General features: G+C 45.3%; 1 protein-coding gene across 1 annotated transcript in view; it reads left to right on the top strand.

Moving 5' to 3' along the window:
• The first annotated feature begins 3,075 nt into the window (after nucleotides 1-3,075).
• Nucleotides 3,076-15,794, top strand: part of LOC126437776 (homeobox protein SIX6-like) — a 186,253-nt gene continuing 173,534 nt past the window's right edge. The window contains exon 1 of the mRNA XM_050090485.1: nucleotides 3,076-3,106. Coding sequence (XP_049946442.1) covers nucleotides 3,076-3,106 — 31 coding nt within the window. The remainder of the gene's footprint in view (nucleotides 3,107-15,794) is intronic.

The raw sequence follows: 15,794 nt of genomic DNA, 5'->3' as shown, positions 1-15,794 counted from the left end.
TATTCGTCAGAGCCAGTCAAACACTCCTACCCTCTCCTCGTGGTGTAGAATTTCTGGAAGAACCTGTGCGTATTCTTCTTGTCCCACTGTTGTCCTGCGTCCATCTCGTCACTACCCGTTGTAAAGTCATCACACTAGACTTAACTGTGTTTACCATGTGTCAGTATGATATTCTCATGTTCGTCATGCCACTGATTCGACTTTTCCCAGTCGGAAAGACGACGATACGCTACATGTACTCGTCTTCTGGACTTGCTTTGGTGCAAACTCCTCCTCCACAGTTCCAGTAACGCTAAACATAAACAATAGCCATAATGTACTCCCATCATTCATCATCTGTAGGATGGAGTTTTCCTTTACTGAAAATGAGTTCGTACAAGGATGAAATTTCATTCATCATTTTTGACAGGTATGGAAATATTAGAGTCGCAGCTTAGTGGCTTTCGTTCCTGGTGTTCACGGTGTGACACTGGAAATTGCAGTCAGGGCTCTCCTCCGGCTGCCATCGTTATTTTTACCTTTCATTATGATCTCTGTATGACAAATATCCCAAGCTGTACTTTAGTGCAATTTCATCGTTCCAGTATACGCTGGAAAGTTTAAAACTTCCCAGGCTGGCAGTAAGAGATTGCGGTTAGAGGTAAAAAAGTACACAATTTTATGCATACGATCATTTAATATGGGATGCATAACGTTTTTCCAGTATGCAAATACCATTCCTGCAGCGTAATTCTAAAATGTCTGCAAAGTACTGACTTACAGTTGCTATAGCCTTTTCATTGGCCTAACAATGTTTCACAGGCATAAATTCCTTTATATGAATCCGTAGTGTCTGTCTTGCGGACTTTTCCGGATAAACAGTCACGACGCATTCGTATAACTCATGCGCATCGACGGCTATGAATACACAACTATCAGTACAGATGCACATTTACGTTCGACCACCAATAGGAATCTAAAGTTTGCCCACAAGGGGGACATGGACGGGAACTGCGGATAAGTAGTGGCGCTACGTAGGAGTCTGGATCGGCCAAGGAGCGGGACGAGATATCCCGCGCATTTGCGATTAGTACTTCGTCTGTGTGGCGTAGTGTTTAACGGAACTCTCTCATCAGCAGGAGATTCTGGGTTTGAGTCCCAGTCCGGCACACATTTTAACTCGTCGCCGCTGACTCCAAATTATGTCCCGATGCAGCTGTTATCATGAATTCCTTCGCATTCTTTTTCTTTCTCTCCCCCCCCCCCTTCCCCCGTCTACTTACTATTTTCATAAAAAAAATACCTTTGGACAAGTGATTAGACGGAAGTCAGGGAACACCAAATACACACATCAAAAAAAGTTTTGCGTTCCCTCGGTTCCGGAACCTGTCCAGAAAATTGGAATAGAGATCAACATAAACATCATTTCCGCCCTTTTTATTGCTCATGAAAACCAAACATTGCATATTGTACATAGTACAGCGAAAGCTTCAGAGGTGATGGTTCATATTGCTATGCACACCAGTACCTCTAATACCCAGTAGGACGTCCTCTTACTTTGATGCATGCCTGTATCAAGGCACTGTTGGTCCAGATTGTCCCACTCCTCAATGGCGATTCGGCGTAGATTCCTCAGAGTCGTTGGTGGGTCACGTCGTTAATAAACAGGCATGTTCGATAGGGCTCATGTCTGGAGAACATGCTGGCCACTCTAGTCGAGCGATGTCGTTATCCTGAAGGAAGTCATTCACAAGATGTGCACGATGGGGGCGCGAATTGTCGTCAAAAAAGACGAATGCCTCGCCAATATGCTGCCGATATAGTTGCACTATTGGTCGGAGGATGGCATTCACGTATCGTACAGCCGATATGGCGCCCTCCATGACCACCAGCGGTGTACGTCGGCCTCACATAATGGCACCCCAAAACAGCAGGGGACCGCCACCTTGCTGCACTCGCTGGACAGTGTGTCTAAGGCGTTCAGCGCGACCGAGCTGCCTCCAAACACGTCTCCGACGATTGTCTGGTTGAAGTCATATGTGGCACTCAGTGGTGAAGAGAACGTGAAGCCAATCCTGAGTGATCCATTCGGCACGTTTTTGGGCCCATGTGTACCGCGCTGCATGGTGTTGTGGTTGCAAAAATGGACCTCACTATGGACGTCGGGATTGAAGTTGCGCGTCATGCAACCTATCGTGCACGGTTTGAGTCGTAACACGACGTCCTGTGGCTCGACGAAAAGCATTATTCAACATGGTGGCGTTGCTGTCAGGGTTCCTCCAAGCCATAATCCGTAGGTAGCGCTCATCCTCTGGAGTAGTAGCCCTTGGGCGACCCGAGCGAGGCATGTCATCGACAGTCCCCGTCTCTCTGTATCTCCTCCAAGTCCGAACAACATCACTTTGGTTCACTCCGAGACGCCTGGACACTTTCTTTGTTGATAGCCCGCGGTATTGACCGTCTAGGCATGGTTGAACTACAGACAACGCGAGCCGTGTACCTCCCTCCTGGTGGAATGACTGGAACTGACCGGCTGTCGGAGTTCCTCCGTCTAATAGGCGCTGCTCATGGTTCAAATGGCTCTGAGCACTATGGGACTTAACATACATGGTCATCAGTCCCCTAGAACTTAGAACTACTTGAACCTAACTAACCTATGGACATAATACAACACCCAGTCATCACGAGGCAGAGAAAATCCTTGACCCCGCCGGGAATCGAACCCGGGAACCCGGGCGCGGGAAGCGAGAACGCTACCGCACGACCACGCGCTGCTCATGCATGGCTGTTTACATCTCTGGATGGGTTTAGTGACATCTCTGAACAGTCAAAGAGACTGTGTCTGTGATACAACCAACGTCTATCTTCAGGAGTTCTGGGAACTGGGGTGATGCAAAACTTTCTTTGATGTAGGTAGTATGAATACGGTTGGTGTCCCAACAATTCACATTTCAAATAACTTAGTTTTCCCATTGCCAAGGCGCCCTACGTTGCCCTGATTAAATGTGCTTCATCACCTAATCCAATCCAGGTCTCTTCTCCCATGACACTTAATCAAGTTGCTCTGGAAGACACGCATAGTATTCTTCAATAGTGATGAAAGATGGAGGATACTTCACGAAGGAAAGTAAGTACTACTTATTTACTATTTTTATTGCTTTGTCTCCTCAGCTGTATTTATTCTTTTCCAATCCAAATGCCATGGATTTTGCAACCACAAGAATCCGTCTTCAGAAACAGGGATGCAAGAACCTATATACCGCACAACATGTATACCCTAAACATGAATAACGTGTTCCCCATCCATATATCAACAAGTGTGACTATAACTTGAAGTGAATCACTTTTTGGATTTGCTGTGGGCAGCCTACATCATCCATCGACAAAATTCTGTCCACGTAGCAGGAATATGCTCATTCAAGTCGAAGCTAACACATTGTGATGCTATTTATTTCTATTTAAATTTGCTTGAGCTGCTGAAGATTTGTACTAAGTACGATTCTGGTTTTTCTTTATACATTCTGGAACACAGTAAATGTCTGTTTGTAAATATTTCTCCAATCCCAATTTTATAGATTGTGGCGAAACTTTACAAACCTCCGACAATGCTAAAGTACACTGATAAACCAAAACACACTGCCCGATGACATATCGAACGCCCCCCTGATGAGGTTACGATCACGTGGTTCGGCATGGAAACCATATAAGGGGAGCAGAGAAAACGACGATACGTAACACCAATGAATAAAACCATTAATATAACCGACTTTGGCAAAGTGCTTCTATGGGAAGTGGCTGAAGGATAAGAGTACGCAACCAGATGTTGGGACGTCTACACCTCATCATAGGATGGCAAAGCAAGACAGGCGGCTATCTGTGGCATATCTGACGATAGAGCACGATAATAGTGCTGGCACAAGTATTTCAGAGCACACTGTTTAAAGCACATTGTTGAACATCACGTTCCGTAGCAGACGATCTGTACGTGTTCCCAGATCGACTCAACTACAAAGTCAGCTACAATTGCAGTAGTCACGTCATCATCGATATTGGAGCGCACATCAATCGAAACGTGTCGCTTGGTCGGTGAATCACGCTCCTTTTTACACCAGGTCGCTGATCGTGTATGAATACGCTGTCATCCAGGCTAACGGCTATTGGAAAACGCACCAGGCCACTGGCAAAGCCCGGTGTGAGCAATGTAGTGCTACTTGAGGGGCAGGGAGGGGGAGGAGAGGATCATTTCCCTAAGCTTCTATCGAACCTATGGTGGTAATCTAAGGCATCAACTGTAGACAACGTGAAGATTATGGAGGACCACTTACAACCATGCATGCTTGATGTCTTCCCCGCCGGTGATGGTACATTCCAGCCAGACCACTGCCCATTTCCCAAGACCAAAATTTTGCTACAGCCGGCTGAGCAGTACGATAGTGAACTGACGTTGACGTCTTGGTCTTCAGATTCCCCTGATCTGAATCCTATGAAACAGACCAGTGAAGATATCGGGAGCCTACTCTTCGGTCACAAACCACCGGCGCTTAATTTACTGGAACGGCGTGACCGGTGAGTAGGCATTTGTCACCACGCACCTCCGTAAACTTACCGAAAACTTGTAGAATTATTGATGTACTGCGTTGCAAAGATGTGCCAACACGCTATTAAGCAGGTGGTCATAATGTTTTGTCTCATCAATGAAATTTATTCAATAGGAAGCTGTTTGCTTTAGAGATCTGCGTCATATGATACCTGTTACATTGACCTAAAAATAAAAGTTGTGAGACATCCAAAGGAAAGTAATATATTTTGCAAACCTAAAATGCAGCGGCCATAATTGCATTTATGCAATTTAGCTTATTTCCATTCAGTTATACGTTTGTCTGGACCTAAAATATATTTTTAATTTCCTGACATGATTCAGTCACTACATGTCTTGAAAAGGATGTTAAACGGGTTGTTGCAAATTATCTCTTCGATGTTGTCGGTTCTAATAGTCAGTGCAAATCAATATAACGGTCTTCGTGAGAATACCTACGTATGCAGCCTTCAAGGCAGACAGAGGCACGTGTTATGCTCGTACCGTTCAGTCATTTCCACTCGTGGTTTTTCGCGGGAAGGAAGACTGCCACTGAGTTCCCGCATTTGCACAAATGTTTATGTGCGTACCGCCGTGATTAGTACACAATATTACCTGAATACGAGGGGCAGGGAAGATGAAATATACCTTGAATCAACTTCGAATGTACACGGTTAAATTTTAAGCAGTCTTTTTTGTGATTCATAGCATCTTTCTTGCAACATTTCCCACATGGGTTCCATAAGCATTTCCTGGACGTTCCCAAGTTGCGTAAACAAATCAATGATAATTCGCGCATATTTTTTATGAATATTCTCTAAATATTAATTCACCTTGCAAATTAATAGCTCACACACTAATGAAGAAAGATCAAGAAGGAATCACAAACTTTAATAGAGGAAAAATTCTGAAGCTTGTGTACACATGCTTATATCTGTGTCGTCTCCTAAAAGCAATGGCCTACATGCAACGAGGGGAAGCTGTCTAAAAATTGACAATTGTATTATGCCAGGATGTGAACAAATGTCAGCTCGTTTAATATGTTGCTGGCGAAGACATGCACAATGATCTCACAACGGTAGCTGATATACACCGTAACTGTGGTTTAGACTTTGCGGCAGAAACGAATCCGACACCGCTAACAATTACTAAGACGGCAAGCCACTTCGCCTGTTCATCTCATCTGCTGTCCACCACGTCGCTGTTATAAGTGAGTGCCATCACGTTAAACACCAACTTTACCACATCTCCTTGGGGAGTGGGAGAGAATCCTGGGCAGATGGCACTTTCTTCTAGGTAATACTTTTTAAGAAGCACCAGCTAATCGCTGGCAGCCATTCCCCACGCTGCCTACTTTTGTTATTACTTTGTAGCATTTTCTTGTAACGAAGTCCTGTTTTCTTGTCTCAGACAGACTTCTCCCTATCTGAAGCGACTGTTTCTCTGCTATAAACTTCAGTTGTGTTTTACTCCCATTAGTTCCGTTTTGTGAATTGCTGAGTCAGTATTTGCCAGGGACGCTCTTTGCTAACGATCTCCTGGAGGATCGTTAGGTATTCTTGATGCTCACGGAAGCCAAATTGCGGTAGTGTTCTGGCCCTCTGGTTCGTAACTTCAGAGAACCTGCGGTGTCCGATCTGAAAATGGCACTGCTACACTGCTAGTCGCTCGCGACCTCCGCCGCGCCCTGCACAGAGAACGCAACGCACAGAATCCAAGTACCTAGTTGCGCGGGAGCACTGTATCGTTAAACAGCGCACAATGATTTTCTAAGCGCATACCTTCGTGGATTAATTACTCTCATACAGTTACGTTACTATGGTACAGGAGCTTCGAAAACGTACAATGGAGAAGCGACTGCAGGAAAAACTGAAATTATAAATTCCAACTGGAATGTATATTACACTACTGGCCATTAAAATTGCTACACCACGAATATGACGTGCTACAGACGCGAAATTTAACAGACAGGAAGAAGATGCTGCGATATGCAGATGATTAGCTTTCCAGAGCATTCACACAAGGCTCACGCCGGCGGTGACACCTACAACGTGCTGACTTGCGGAAAGTTTCCAACCGATTTCTCATACACAAACAGCAGTTGACCGGCGTTGCCTGATGAAACGTTGTTGTGATGCCTCGTGTAAGGAGGAGAAATGCGTACCATCACGTTTCCGACTTTGATAAAGGTCGGATTGTAGCCTATCGCGATTACGGTTTATCGTATCGCCACATTGCTGCTCGCGTTGGTCGAGAACCAATGAGTGTTAGCAGAATATGGAATCGGTGGGTTCAGGAGGGTAATACGGAACGCCGTGCTGGATCCCAACGGCCTCGTTTCACTAGCTGTCGAGATGACAGGCATCTTATCCGCATGGCTGTAGCGGATCGTGCAGCCAAGTCTCGATCCCTGAGTCAACAGATGGGGACGTCTGCAAGACAATAAACATCTGCACGAACAGTTCGACGACGTTTGCAGCAACATGTACTATCAGCTCGGAGACCATGGCTGCGGTTACCCTTGACGCTGCATCACAGACAGGAGCGCGTGCAATGGTGTACTCAACGACGAACCTGGGTGCACGAATGGCAAAACGTCATTTTTCGGATGAATCGAAGTTCTGTTTACAGCATCATGATGGTCGCATCCGTGTTTGGCGACATATTGGTGAACGCACATTGGAAGCTTGTATTCGTCACCGCCATACTAGCGTATCACCTAGCGTGACGATATCGGGTGTCATTGGTTACACGTCTCGGTCACCTCTTGCTCGCATTGACGGCACTTTGAGCAGTGGACGTTACATTTCAGATCTGTTACGACCTGTGGCTCTACCCTTCATTCGATCCCTGCGAAACCGTACATTTCAGCAGGATAATGCACGACCGCATGTTACAGGTCCTGTACGAGCCTTTCTGGATACAGAAAATGTTCGACTGCTGCCGTGACCAGCACATTCTCCAGATCTCTCATCAATTGAAAACGTCTGGTCAATGGTGGCCGAGCAACTGGCTCGTCACAATACGCCAGTCACTACTCTTGATGAACTGTGGTATCGTGTTGAAGCTGCATGGGCAGCTGTACCTGTACACGCGATTCAAGCTCTGTTTGACTCAATGCCCAAGCGTATCAAGTCCGTTATTACGGCCAGAGGTGGTTGTTCTGGGTACCGATTTCTCAGGATCTATGCACCCAAATTGCGTGAAAATATAAAAACATGTCAGTTATAGTATAATATATTTGTCCAATGAATACCCGTTTATCATCTACATTTCTTCTTGTGTAGCAATTTTAATGGCCAGTGGTGTACAAAGACAGAACACCAGTGGTGGAGACAATTTTCTAGTTGGAAAAAAACACTATTATTTCTTGTGAAGCTAGTACAGATACCAAAATTGAAATAATTTGGATGAAGATAACTGTTAAAGAAGGATCAAACACGCCCATCACACACTTTTATGGAACGCCAACCTCGGGAGAAGTAGTGGTGGAACACCTGAGTGAAAATTTGGAGAGGATTTCTCGTAAATTTTCTACCATGTTATAGTTTCAACTTACCAACTATAGACTGGCAGGCTCAAGTTATTAAGTAGGGCAATAAGGACGGGAAATCATGGGAAATTGTTCTAAATGCTTTCTCCCGAAATTACCTTGAGTGATGGCTGGGTGTTGTGGTATGTCCTTAGGTTAGTTAGGTTTAAGTAGTTCTAAGTTCTAGGGGCCTGATGACCATAGATGTTAAGTCCCATAGTGCTCATAGCCATTTTGAACCGGCTCTTGAAGGCAACAACTTCGATCTTCAGGTCACCAGGAGGCCCCAAGTTTTCGACTATGTGAGAGTATGGAATCGGTGATCAAATGGCCTTCAGAGCATCACTGAATACGGCTGTCAACAGTAATGTAAAGAAACGTAGGGTGATATTTCTGTTTAGCAAGAGCGGCAAAACAGATTTCAGATTACGTGAGTGGTCAACAAGCAAAAATCATTTCCAGTACCGAAATTCTGAGCAATAAGTGACAAAGTTCAAGAGTATTGTACCTTAGACAGGTATGTGCCTAGAAAAGTGGTATCGAGACTGACTAGGACAGAGTGGAGGTCAAAATATTAAATAACTATCGTAAAACAAAGACGTTTTTCGCTGCGAGGAGATCTTCTCACGAAATTTAAATTTCCATGTTTCATCTCCGAGTGCGAGAATATTTCGTTGACGCCAACCTACACAGGAAGAAATGATCATCGCAATAAAATAAGAGAAATTGGAGCTCGCATGGAAAGATTTAAGTGGTCGGTTTTCCCGCGCGCTATTCGAGAGTGGAACGGTAGAACAACAGTCTGATTGTGGTTAGATGAACTCTCTGCAAGGAATTACAGAGTAGACACGTAGATGTAGACGTTATTCTCAATGGAGAGACGTCTACAGACGTTAAAGTAACCTCTGGCGTGCCACAGGGGAGTGTTATGGGACCATTGCTTTTCACAATATATATAAATGACCTAGTACATAGTGTCGGAAGTTCCATGCGGCTTTTCGCGGATGGTGCTGTAGTATACAGAGAAGTTGCAGCGTTAGAAAATTGCAGCGAAATTCAGGAAGATCTGCAGCGGATAGGCACTTGGTGCAGGGAGTGGCAACTCACCCTTAACATAGACAAATGTAATGTATTGCGAATACATAGAAAGAAGGATCCTTTATTGTATGATTATATGATAGCGGAACAAACACTGGTAGCAGTTACTTCTATAAAATATCTGGGAGTATGCGTACGGAACGATTTGAAGCGGAATGATCATATAAAATTAATTGTTGGTGAGGCGGGTGCCAGGTTGAGATTGATTGGTAGAGTCCTTAGAAAATGTAGTCCATCAACGAAGGAGGTGGCTTACAAAACACTTGTTCGACCTATAATTGAGTATTGCTCATCAGTGTGGGATCCGTAACAGGTCGGTTTGACAGAGGAGATAGAGAAGATCCAAAGAAGAGCGGCGCGTTTGGTCACAGGGTTATTTGGTAAGCGTGATAGCGTTACGGAGATGTTCAGCAAACTCAAGTGGCAGACTCTGCAAGAGAGGCGCTCTGCATCGCGGTGTAGCTTGCTGTCCAGGTTTCGAGAGGGTGCGTTTCTAGATGAGGTATCGAATATATTGCTTCCCCCTACTTATACCTCCCGAGGAAATCACGAATGTAAAATTAGAGAGATTCGAGCGTGCACGGAGGCTTTCCGGCAGTCGTTCTTCCCACGAACCATACGCGACTGGAACAGGAAAGTGAGGCAATGACAGTGGCACGTAAAGTGCCCTCCGCCACAAACCGTTGGGTGGCTTACGGAGTATAAATGTAGATGTAGATGTAGAATGACATGCTGTGTTCTGTTTGCTGGAATGTCAATAGTCACACTGCTGGTTTGATATGCCGATGTTCTTATTTTGTTCATCGGGTGGCAGTGCAGAACCGTATGTAATGCCTTCCGGAAGTCAATGAACACGGCATCAAGCTGGACGCCGGTATTTACTGATTTTGTGGGTGCCGTAGAGAGATTCTATTTCACACGAAGGCTTAGCAGCAATCCTTCACCCGTGACTTGAACAGGAAAAGGTAGACGAGACAGCGGTACACAAAGTACACTTCGCCACACACCATAGAGTTGCTTGAGGAGTTTGGATATAGATGTGGATGTGATCAGCGACTCATTTTGTTACATCTGTCTAAACAAAATACCTACACCTTCTGCTGGTACGAGAACGACCATACAAACCAGGGTTATGACGTACAGGGCGAAACCGAACTCCACCACCGAAATTTCTGAGATTCAGTATTATCCGAATATAATTGTGTAAGGGACCAGTTGTCGTGCGAGGAATATTAACATCTATGGCGAAGCTACGACAGGAGCATGACAATAATCACATTTTCGTAAAGTTCCTCCTCAATTTAGGTGCCAGCTAACAACACCTACCGAACAATAATGGTCCACCAATCACAACGTGGCAATATTTACTTAATAATACTTATTCCGAAAAAACAAGGGAACTCCCGTATCTAAGTGCACGCGACTCTTAATTCCCACAGTGTTCACTCACCCGGGGGCACTACAAGACTTGTGAGGAAGCCCTTAGTGCTGTTGGAACGTCTTATTGTTGAAGGGGAATAGGAAGCACCCGAATCACATGGATTTTACTTTCAGTTCTTACTGTGTTTTTTGGTGAACAGGATACCATGAAACGTAAACTCGTGGTACAAAGAAATTTCCTCCACCGCATACTTTCGAATGATTTGCAGACCATAATGATTTAACCTGACAATCTACAGTCACATAGCTGCGGCTACATATATACAGAGGATCAACGAAAACGTAGTACATTTCCAGGCCTAGGAAAACCGTTGGCATTAGAAACAGCTTTCACTCGTATGTTGATGGATAAATAGAGGTCCTGTACGATTTTCAAGGGAACCTTGATCTATTGTTCCTGCAAAGTAGAGGCAATTTCAGGTAACGACGATGGAGGTGGACAGCTACCAGCACCCTTATCTCCAATAAATGATCTATAATACTGAGATCTTGTGACTGGTGAAAAAGGGAGGCAAATGGAGATGCAACAGTTCTTCTTCGTTTTCATAAAACTAGTCCTCAACAATGCGAGCTATGTGAACAGGGTGCTATTGTCTTAGAAAATAGCATCACCAATGGGGTGCAAACATTGTAGCATGCCATGGAACTGATCAGCCGAAGTGGTCACATAATCCTTGCTAGTAATACGACCTTGCAGAGTATCCCCGAGCCCCATGGAATACCACGATGTGGCCTCCAAAATCATCCCGGCTATGTTTCATATTTGGGACGTAAATTCCGTCAGAAGCTACAAACAGTGTGAAACAAGACTCATCTGACCAAATGACTTCCTTCTACTGCTCTATACTTCAGGATTTATAGTTTCGATACCACGTTTTCATGTTACGGGTATTTGCATCACTGATGAGTGGTATTGGAATTCCATTTCAACCCTCAGCTGCTTGCTTATGGGGCCCCTTTCGTGTTGTTGTGGTGCTGACATGGTTCGAGAGTGCGACATTCAGTTCTACAGTGACGTTTACAGGTGCTGTCCTCTTATTTGTCGTCACAGCCCTCCTCTATGGCTGACTTTCACTATCAGTCAACATACACTTTCGCCCGCGCTGTGACTTAGCGGATGATGTTTTCCGCTTTCCCTGCATGCAGTATAAATCATTAACATGGTGCCTCTTGAAACACCATACTTCGGCTACCTTGGTGATGGAAGTGCCCACCAATTGAGCGCTAACAATTTGGGCGCGTTCGAAATCACTTAGGTCCGACGTAACGCACTCATAACATTACAGAAGACTGTTCTGACCACGACTGACGACTGCAACGTATTGAGGGGGTGTTCAGGTGCCGTTCACGGTCAAATACTACAGTGCAACCTACAGTCTTGTCTAGCACCTGCTTTCATGTTCAAGCATGCATTTCTCGCTTTGTTTCGACGTTTTGCCCAACCCCTGTAGTCTGCAAGCCACCGTACAGTGAGGTGACAAAAGTCATGGGATACCTGCTAATATCGTATCGGACCTCCTCTTGCCCGACGTAGTGCAGCATCTCGACGTGGCATGGAGTCAATGAGTCTTTGGAAGTCCCCAGCAGAAATAATGAACCATGCTGCCTCTACAGCCGTCCATAAGTGCGAAAGTATTGCTGGTGCAGGATTTTGTGTACAAACTGACCTATCGATTAAGTCCCACTAACGTTCGATGGGATTCGTGTCGGGCGATATGGATGGCCAAGTCATTCGCTCGAACTGTCCAGAATGTTCGTCAAAACAATCGCGACCAATAGTAGTAATGTGACATGGCGCACTGTCGTCCATAAAAATTCCATCGTTGTTTGGGAACATGAGGTCCATGAATGGCTGAAAATAGTCTCCGAGTAACCAAACAGACCAGAGCATCCAGTCCATTCCATGTAAACACAGCCCACACCATTATGTAGCCACTACAAGCTTACACTGTGCCTTGTTGACAACTTGGTCCATGGCTTCGTGGGGTCTGCGACCTACTCCAATCGTACCATCAGTACTTACCAACTGAAATCGGGACTCATCTGACCGGGCCACGCTTTTTCAGTAGCCCAGCGGTCAATCGATGAGGTCACGAGCTCAGGAGAGTTGCTGAGGCGATGTCGTGGTGTTAGCAAAGGCACTCACGTCGGTCGTCAGCTGCCACAGCCCATTAACGCCGCATTTCGCCGCACTGTCCTAACGGATACGTTCATCGTTCGTACTACATTGATAGCTGCGGTTATAACACGCAATATTGCCTGTTTTTACCACTGACAACTCTACGCAAGCGCCGCTGCTCTCGGTCGTTATATGAAGACCTTCGGCCACTGCGTTGTCCGTGGTGAGAAGTAAAGCGTGAAATTTGGTATTCTCGGCACACTCTTGACACTGTGGTTCCCGGAATACTGAATTCCATAACGATTTCCGAAATAGAATGAAAAGCTCCTATTACCGTTTCGCGCTAATATTCTGTTAATTCCCGTCGTCAGGCCATATTCACGTCAGAAACATTTTCATATGAATGACCTGAGTACAAATGACAGCTCCGCCGACGTACTGCGCTTTTATGTGTTGTGTACGCGATACTAACACCATCAGTGTATGTGCTTATCGCCATCTCGTGAGTTTTGTTACGTTAGTGTACAGTACATGACATAACTAAACGAGGAAAAAATGACTCCCTACATGCCTATGCAGGCACCCTAGTTTTTCTTATCTTATCCTCGTGATCAGTAAGCGTTCACAATGGTAGCACAGTCTTTTTCGAATATAGATTCTCAAAATTTATCCAACAGGGTTTCGCGTGAACTAAGTCGTCTTTCTTCCAAGGATTTTAAGTGCCATGACCATTTGCATTACACTTTCGTATGGGCTGCAGCGACGTGTTACGATGCTAGCCGCCCATCTCTGATATCGTCCAGTATCTGTTGTACTGGACCATGCGGTTCTAGGCGCTACAGTCTGGAACCGAGCGACCGCTACGGTCGCAGGTTCGAATCCTGCCTCGGGCATGGATGTGTGTGATGTCCTTAGGTTAGTTAGGTTTAATTAGTTCTAAGTTCTAGGCGACTGATGACCTCAGAAGTTAAGTCGCATAGTGCTCAGAGCCATTTGAACCATTTTTTTGTTGTCCTGTATACTAGATAAGAATTCCAAACTGTGCAACAAAACTGTAGAACTGGTTACACTATCATCTTGTTTCTGATTTCCATTAGGAGTGCACTGCATTTTTCCAGAACCATTCCAACGTATTTAAGTCTTACTACCACCTATCCTAATTCTGATTTTAAGTGATCGTCCCATTTCATACAGCTTCTTAGCTTTGTTATCCCTAAATACGCTAAAAATGAGCTCCTCATCCAGGCCCTGAGGACACAAGGAATGTCGACCGGCTGCCGTGTCATCCTCTGCCATTCGGTGCCACGATGGTGCGGCATGTGTTACCGAGTTGCCAAACTTTTGAGCAGCTACTTCCCATTCTAGCAGCTCTTCAGTAGCCATCACGAGGCTGAGTGCTCCCCTTACTAGTCCTACCACCAAAGATAAAATGTATAACAGTTCCGGGAATCGAACCCGCGTCCTCCATATGGTAGCCATTTACGCTCACCACTCAGCTACGGAGGCGGACACTTACACTTCCTGATAAAAAATATCCGGACACCCCTGTATAACGGGAAACTGACCATTAGATTTCACTAGAGGCGGGTTGTGCGGGGTAGCCGCGTGGTCTAGGCCCCTTGCCACGGTTCGCGCAGCTCCTCCCCCGTCTGAGGTTCGAGTCCTTCCTCGGGCATGAGTGTGTGTTGTCCTTAGCGTAAGGTAGATTAAGTAATGTGTAAACCTACGAACCGATGACCTCAGCAGTTTGGTCCCATAGAAACTCACCACAAATTTCCAAATTTTTCACTAGAGGCCAACTCGTCAGTTTAAAAGGAATCGGGGAGCATTGGGTTTTCGGTAGAAAAGCAATAACAGCAGAATGGGTCCGTCAGAAGAACGTGACTTCCAACGTGGACAAGTCGTTGGGTGCTACGTGAGAAACAAATCCACCAGTGACATTTGGATTTGTCTGATGCTGCCCAAGTCGACTGTTGGTGATGTGGCCGTGAATTGGGAACACGGAGAAGCAACCACAGCTAAACCAAGACACGGCAGTCCTCATGTACTGACGGACGGGGATAATCGAGAATTGAGGAGGGCAGTTGTAAAAATTGGTATGCAGTCACCGGAAACAACTACTCGTGAGTTCCAAAGTACAGTACTGCCAGCGGTCCAGCTAGCACAATCACTGTACATAGGTAGTTACAAAGAACGGAGTCGTTGGTCGAGCAGCTACTGATAAGCCACACCTCTCTGTGGTCAGTGCTAGGCGACCCTTGAGGTGGTGTAAAGACCGCTGTCACTGGATGGTAGGTGACTGGAAATGAATTATTTGGAGTGATGAACAACGCTGTACCAAGTGGCAATGAGACGGAAGGATCTGGGTTTGGCGAATGCCTGGAGAACGTTACCCGCCGTCAGATGTAGTGCGAAAATTGGTGCACTGGGGAGGAGGTGTTATGTTATTGGGGTATTCTTAGTGATTAGGACGCGGTCCCCTTATTGCTTTTAAGCATGCGTTAAATGCAGAAGAATATGTACACATCTTACAGCCCCACTTTTCGATTCAGCTAGTGAATCAGTGAACACAAGGCCACTACTGCAATACTGAGTATTGCTGTAAATATGAATGTAAAGAAAAGTAGGAATACATTCATGTCTAGCAAGAGCCATAAGAGACTTTTCAAATTACCTGACAGGTCAATAAGAAAATTTCGTGTCCAGCACTGACAATGATGAGCGTAATAGACAAAGTTCAAAAGCATCGTACAATACGCTTTACACGATTACGTGCGGAGAAAAACCGTGAGGTACGGAAAAGGCCCACGGTGGTTCGACAACCGTGTTAAAATGCTGCTACGAAAGCAAGGAGAACTTCACTACGAATTTAAACGTAGCCTAAGCTTCACAGACAAACAAAAATTAAACGATGTGAAAAGTAGGATAAGAAGGGCTATGCATAAAGCGTTCAACTAATTCGAAACCCAAATTCTGTCTACCTACTTGACAGAAAGTCTCACGTTAAATCAGTAAAGCGATCGAAGCCATCTGTCCAGCCACTATGTGAC

This window comes from Schistocerca serialis, chromosome 1 (assembly GCF_023864345.2).
Source record: "Schistocerca serialis cubense isolate TAMUIC-IGC-003099 chromosome 1, iqSchSeri2.2, whole genome shotgun sequence".
In the NCBI taxonomy this organism is placed as follows: Eukaryota; Metazoa; Arthropoda; class Insecta; order Orthoptera; family Acrididae; genus Schistocerca; species Schistocerca serialis.
Note: the sequence above shows the minus strand (reverse complement) of the source record. Positions and strands in the feature narration are given on the sequence as shown.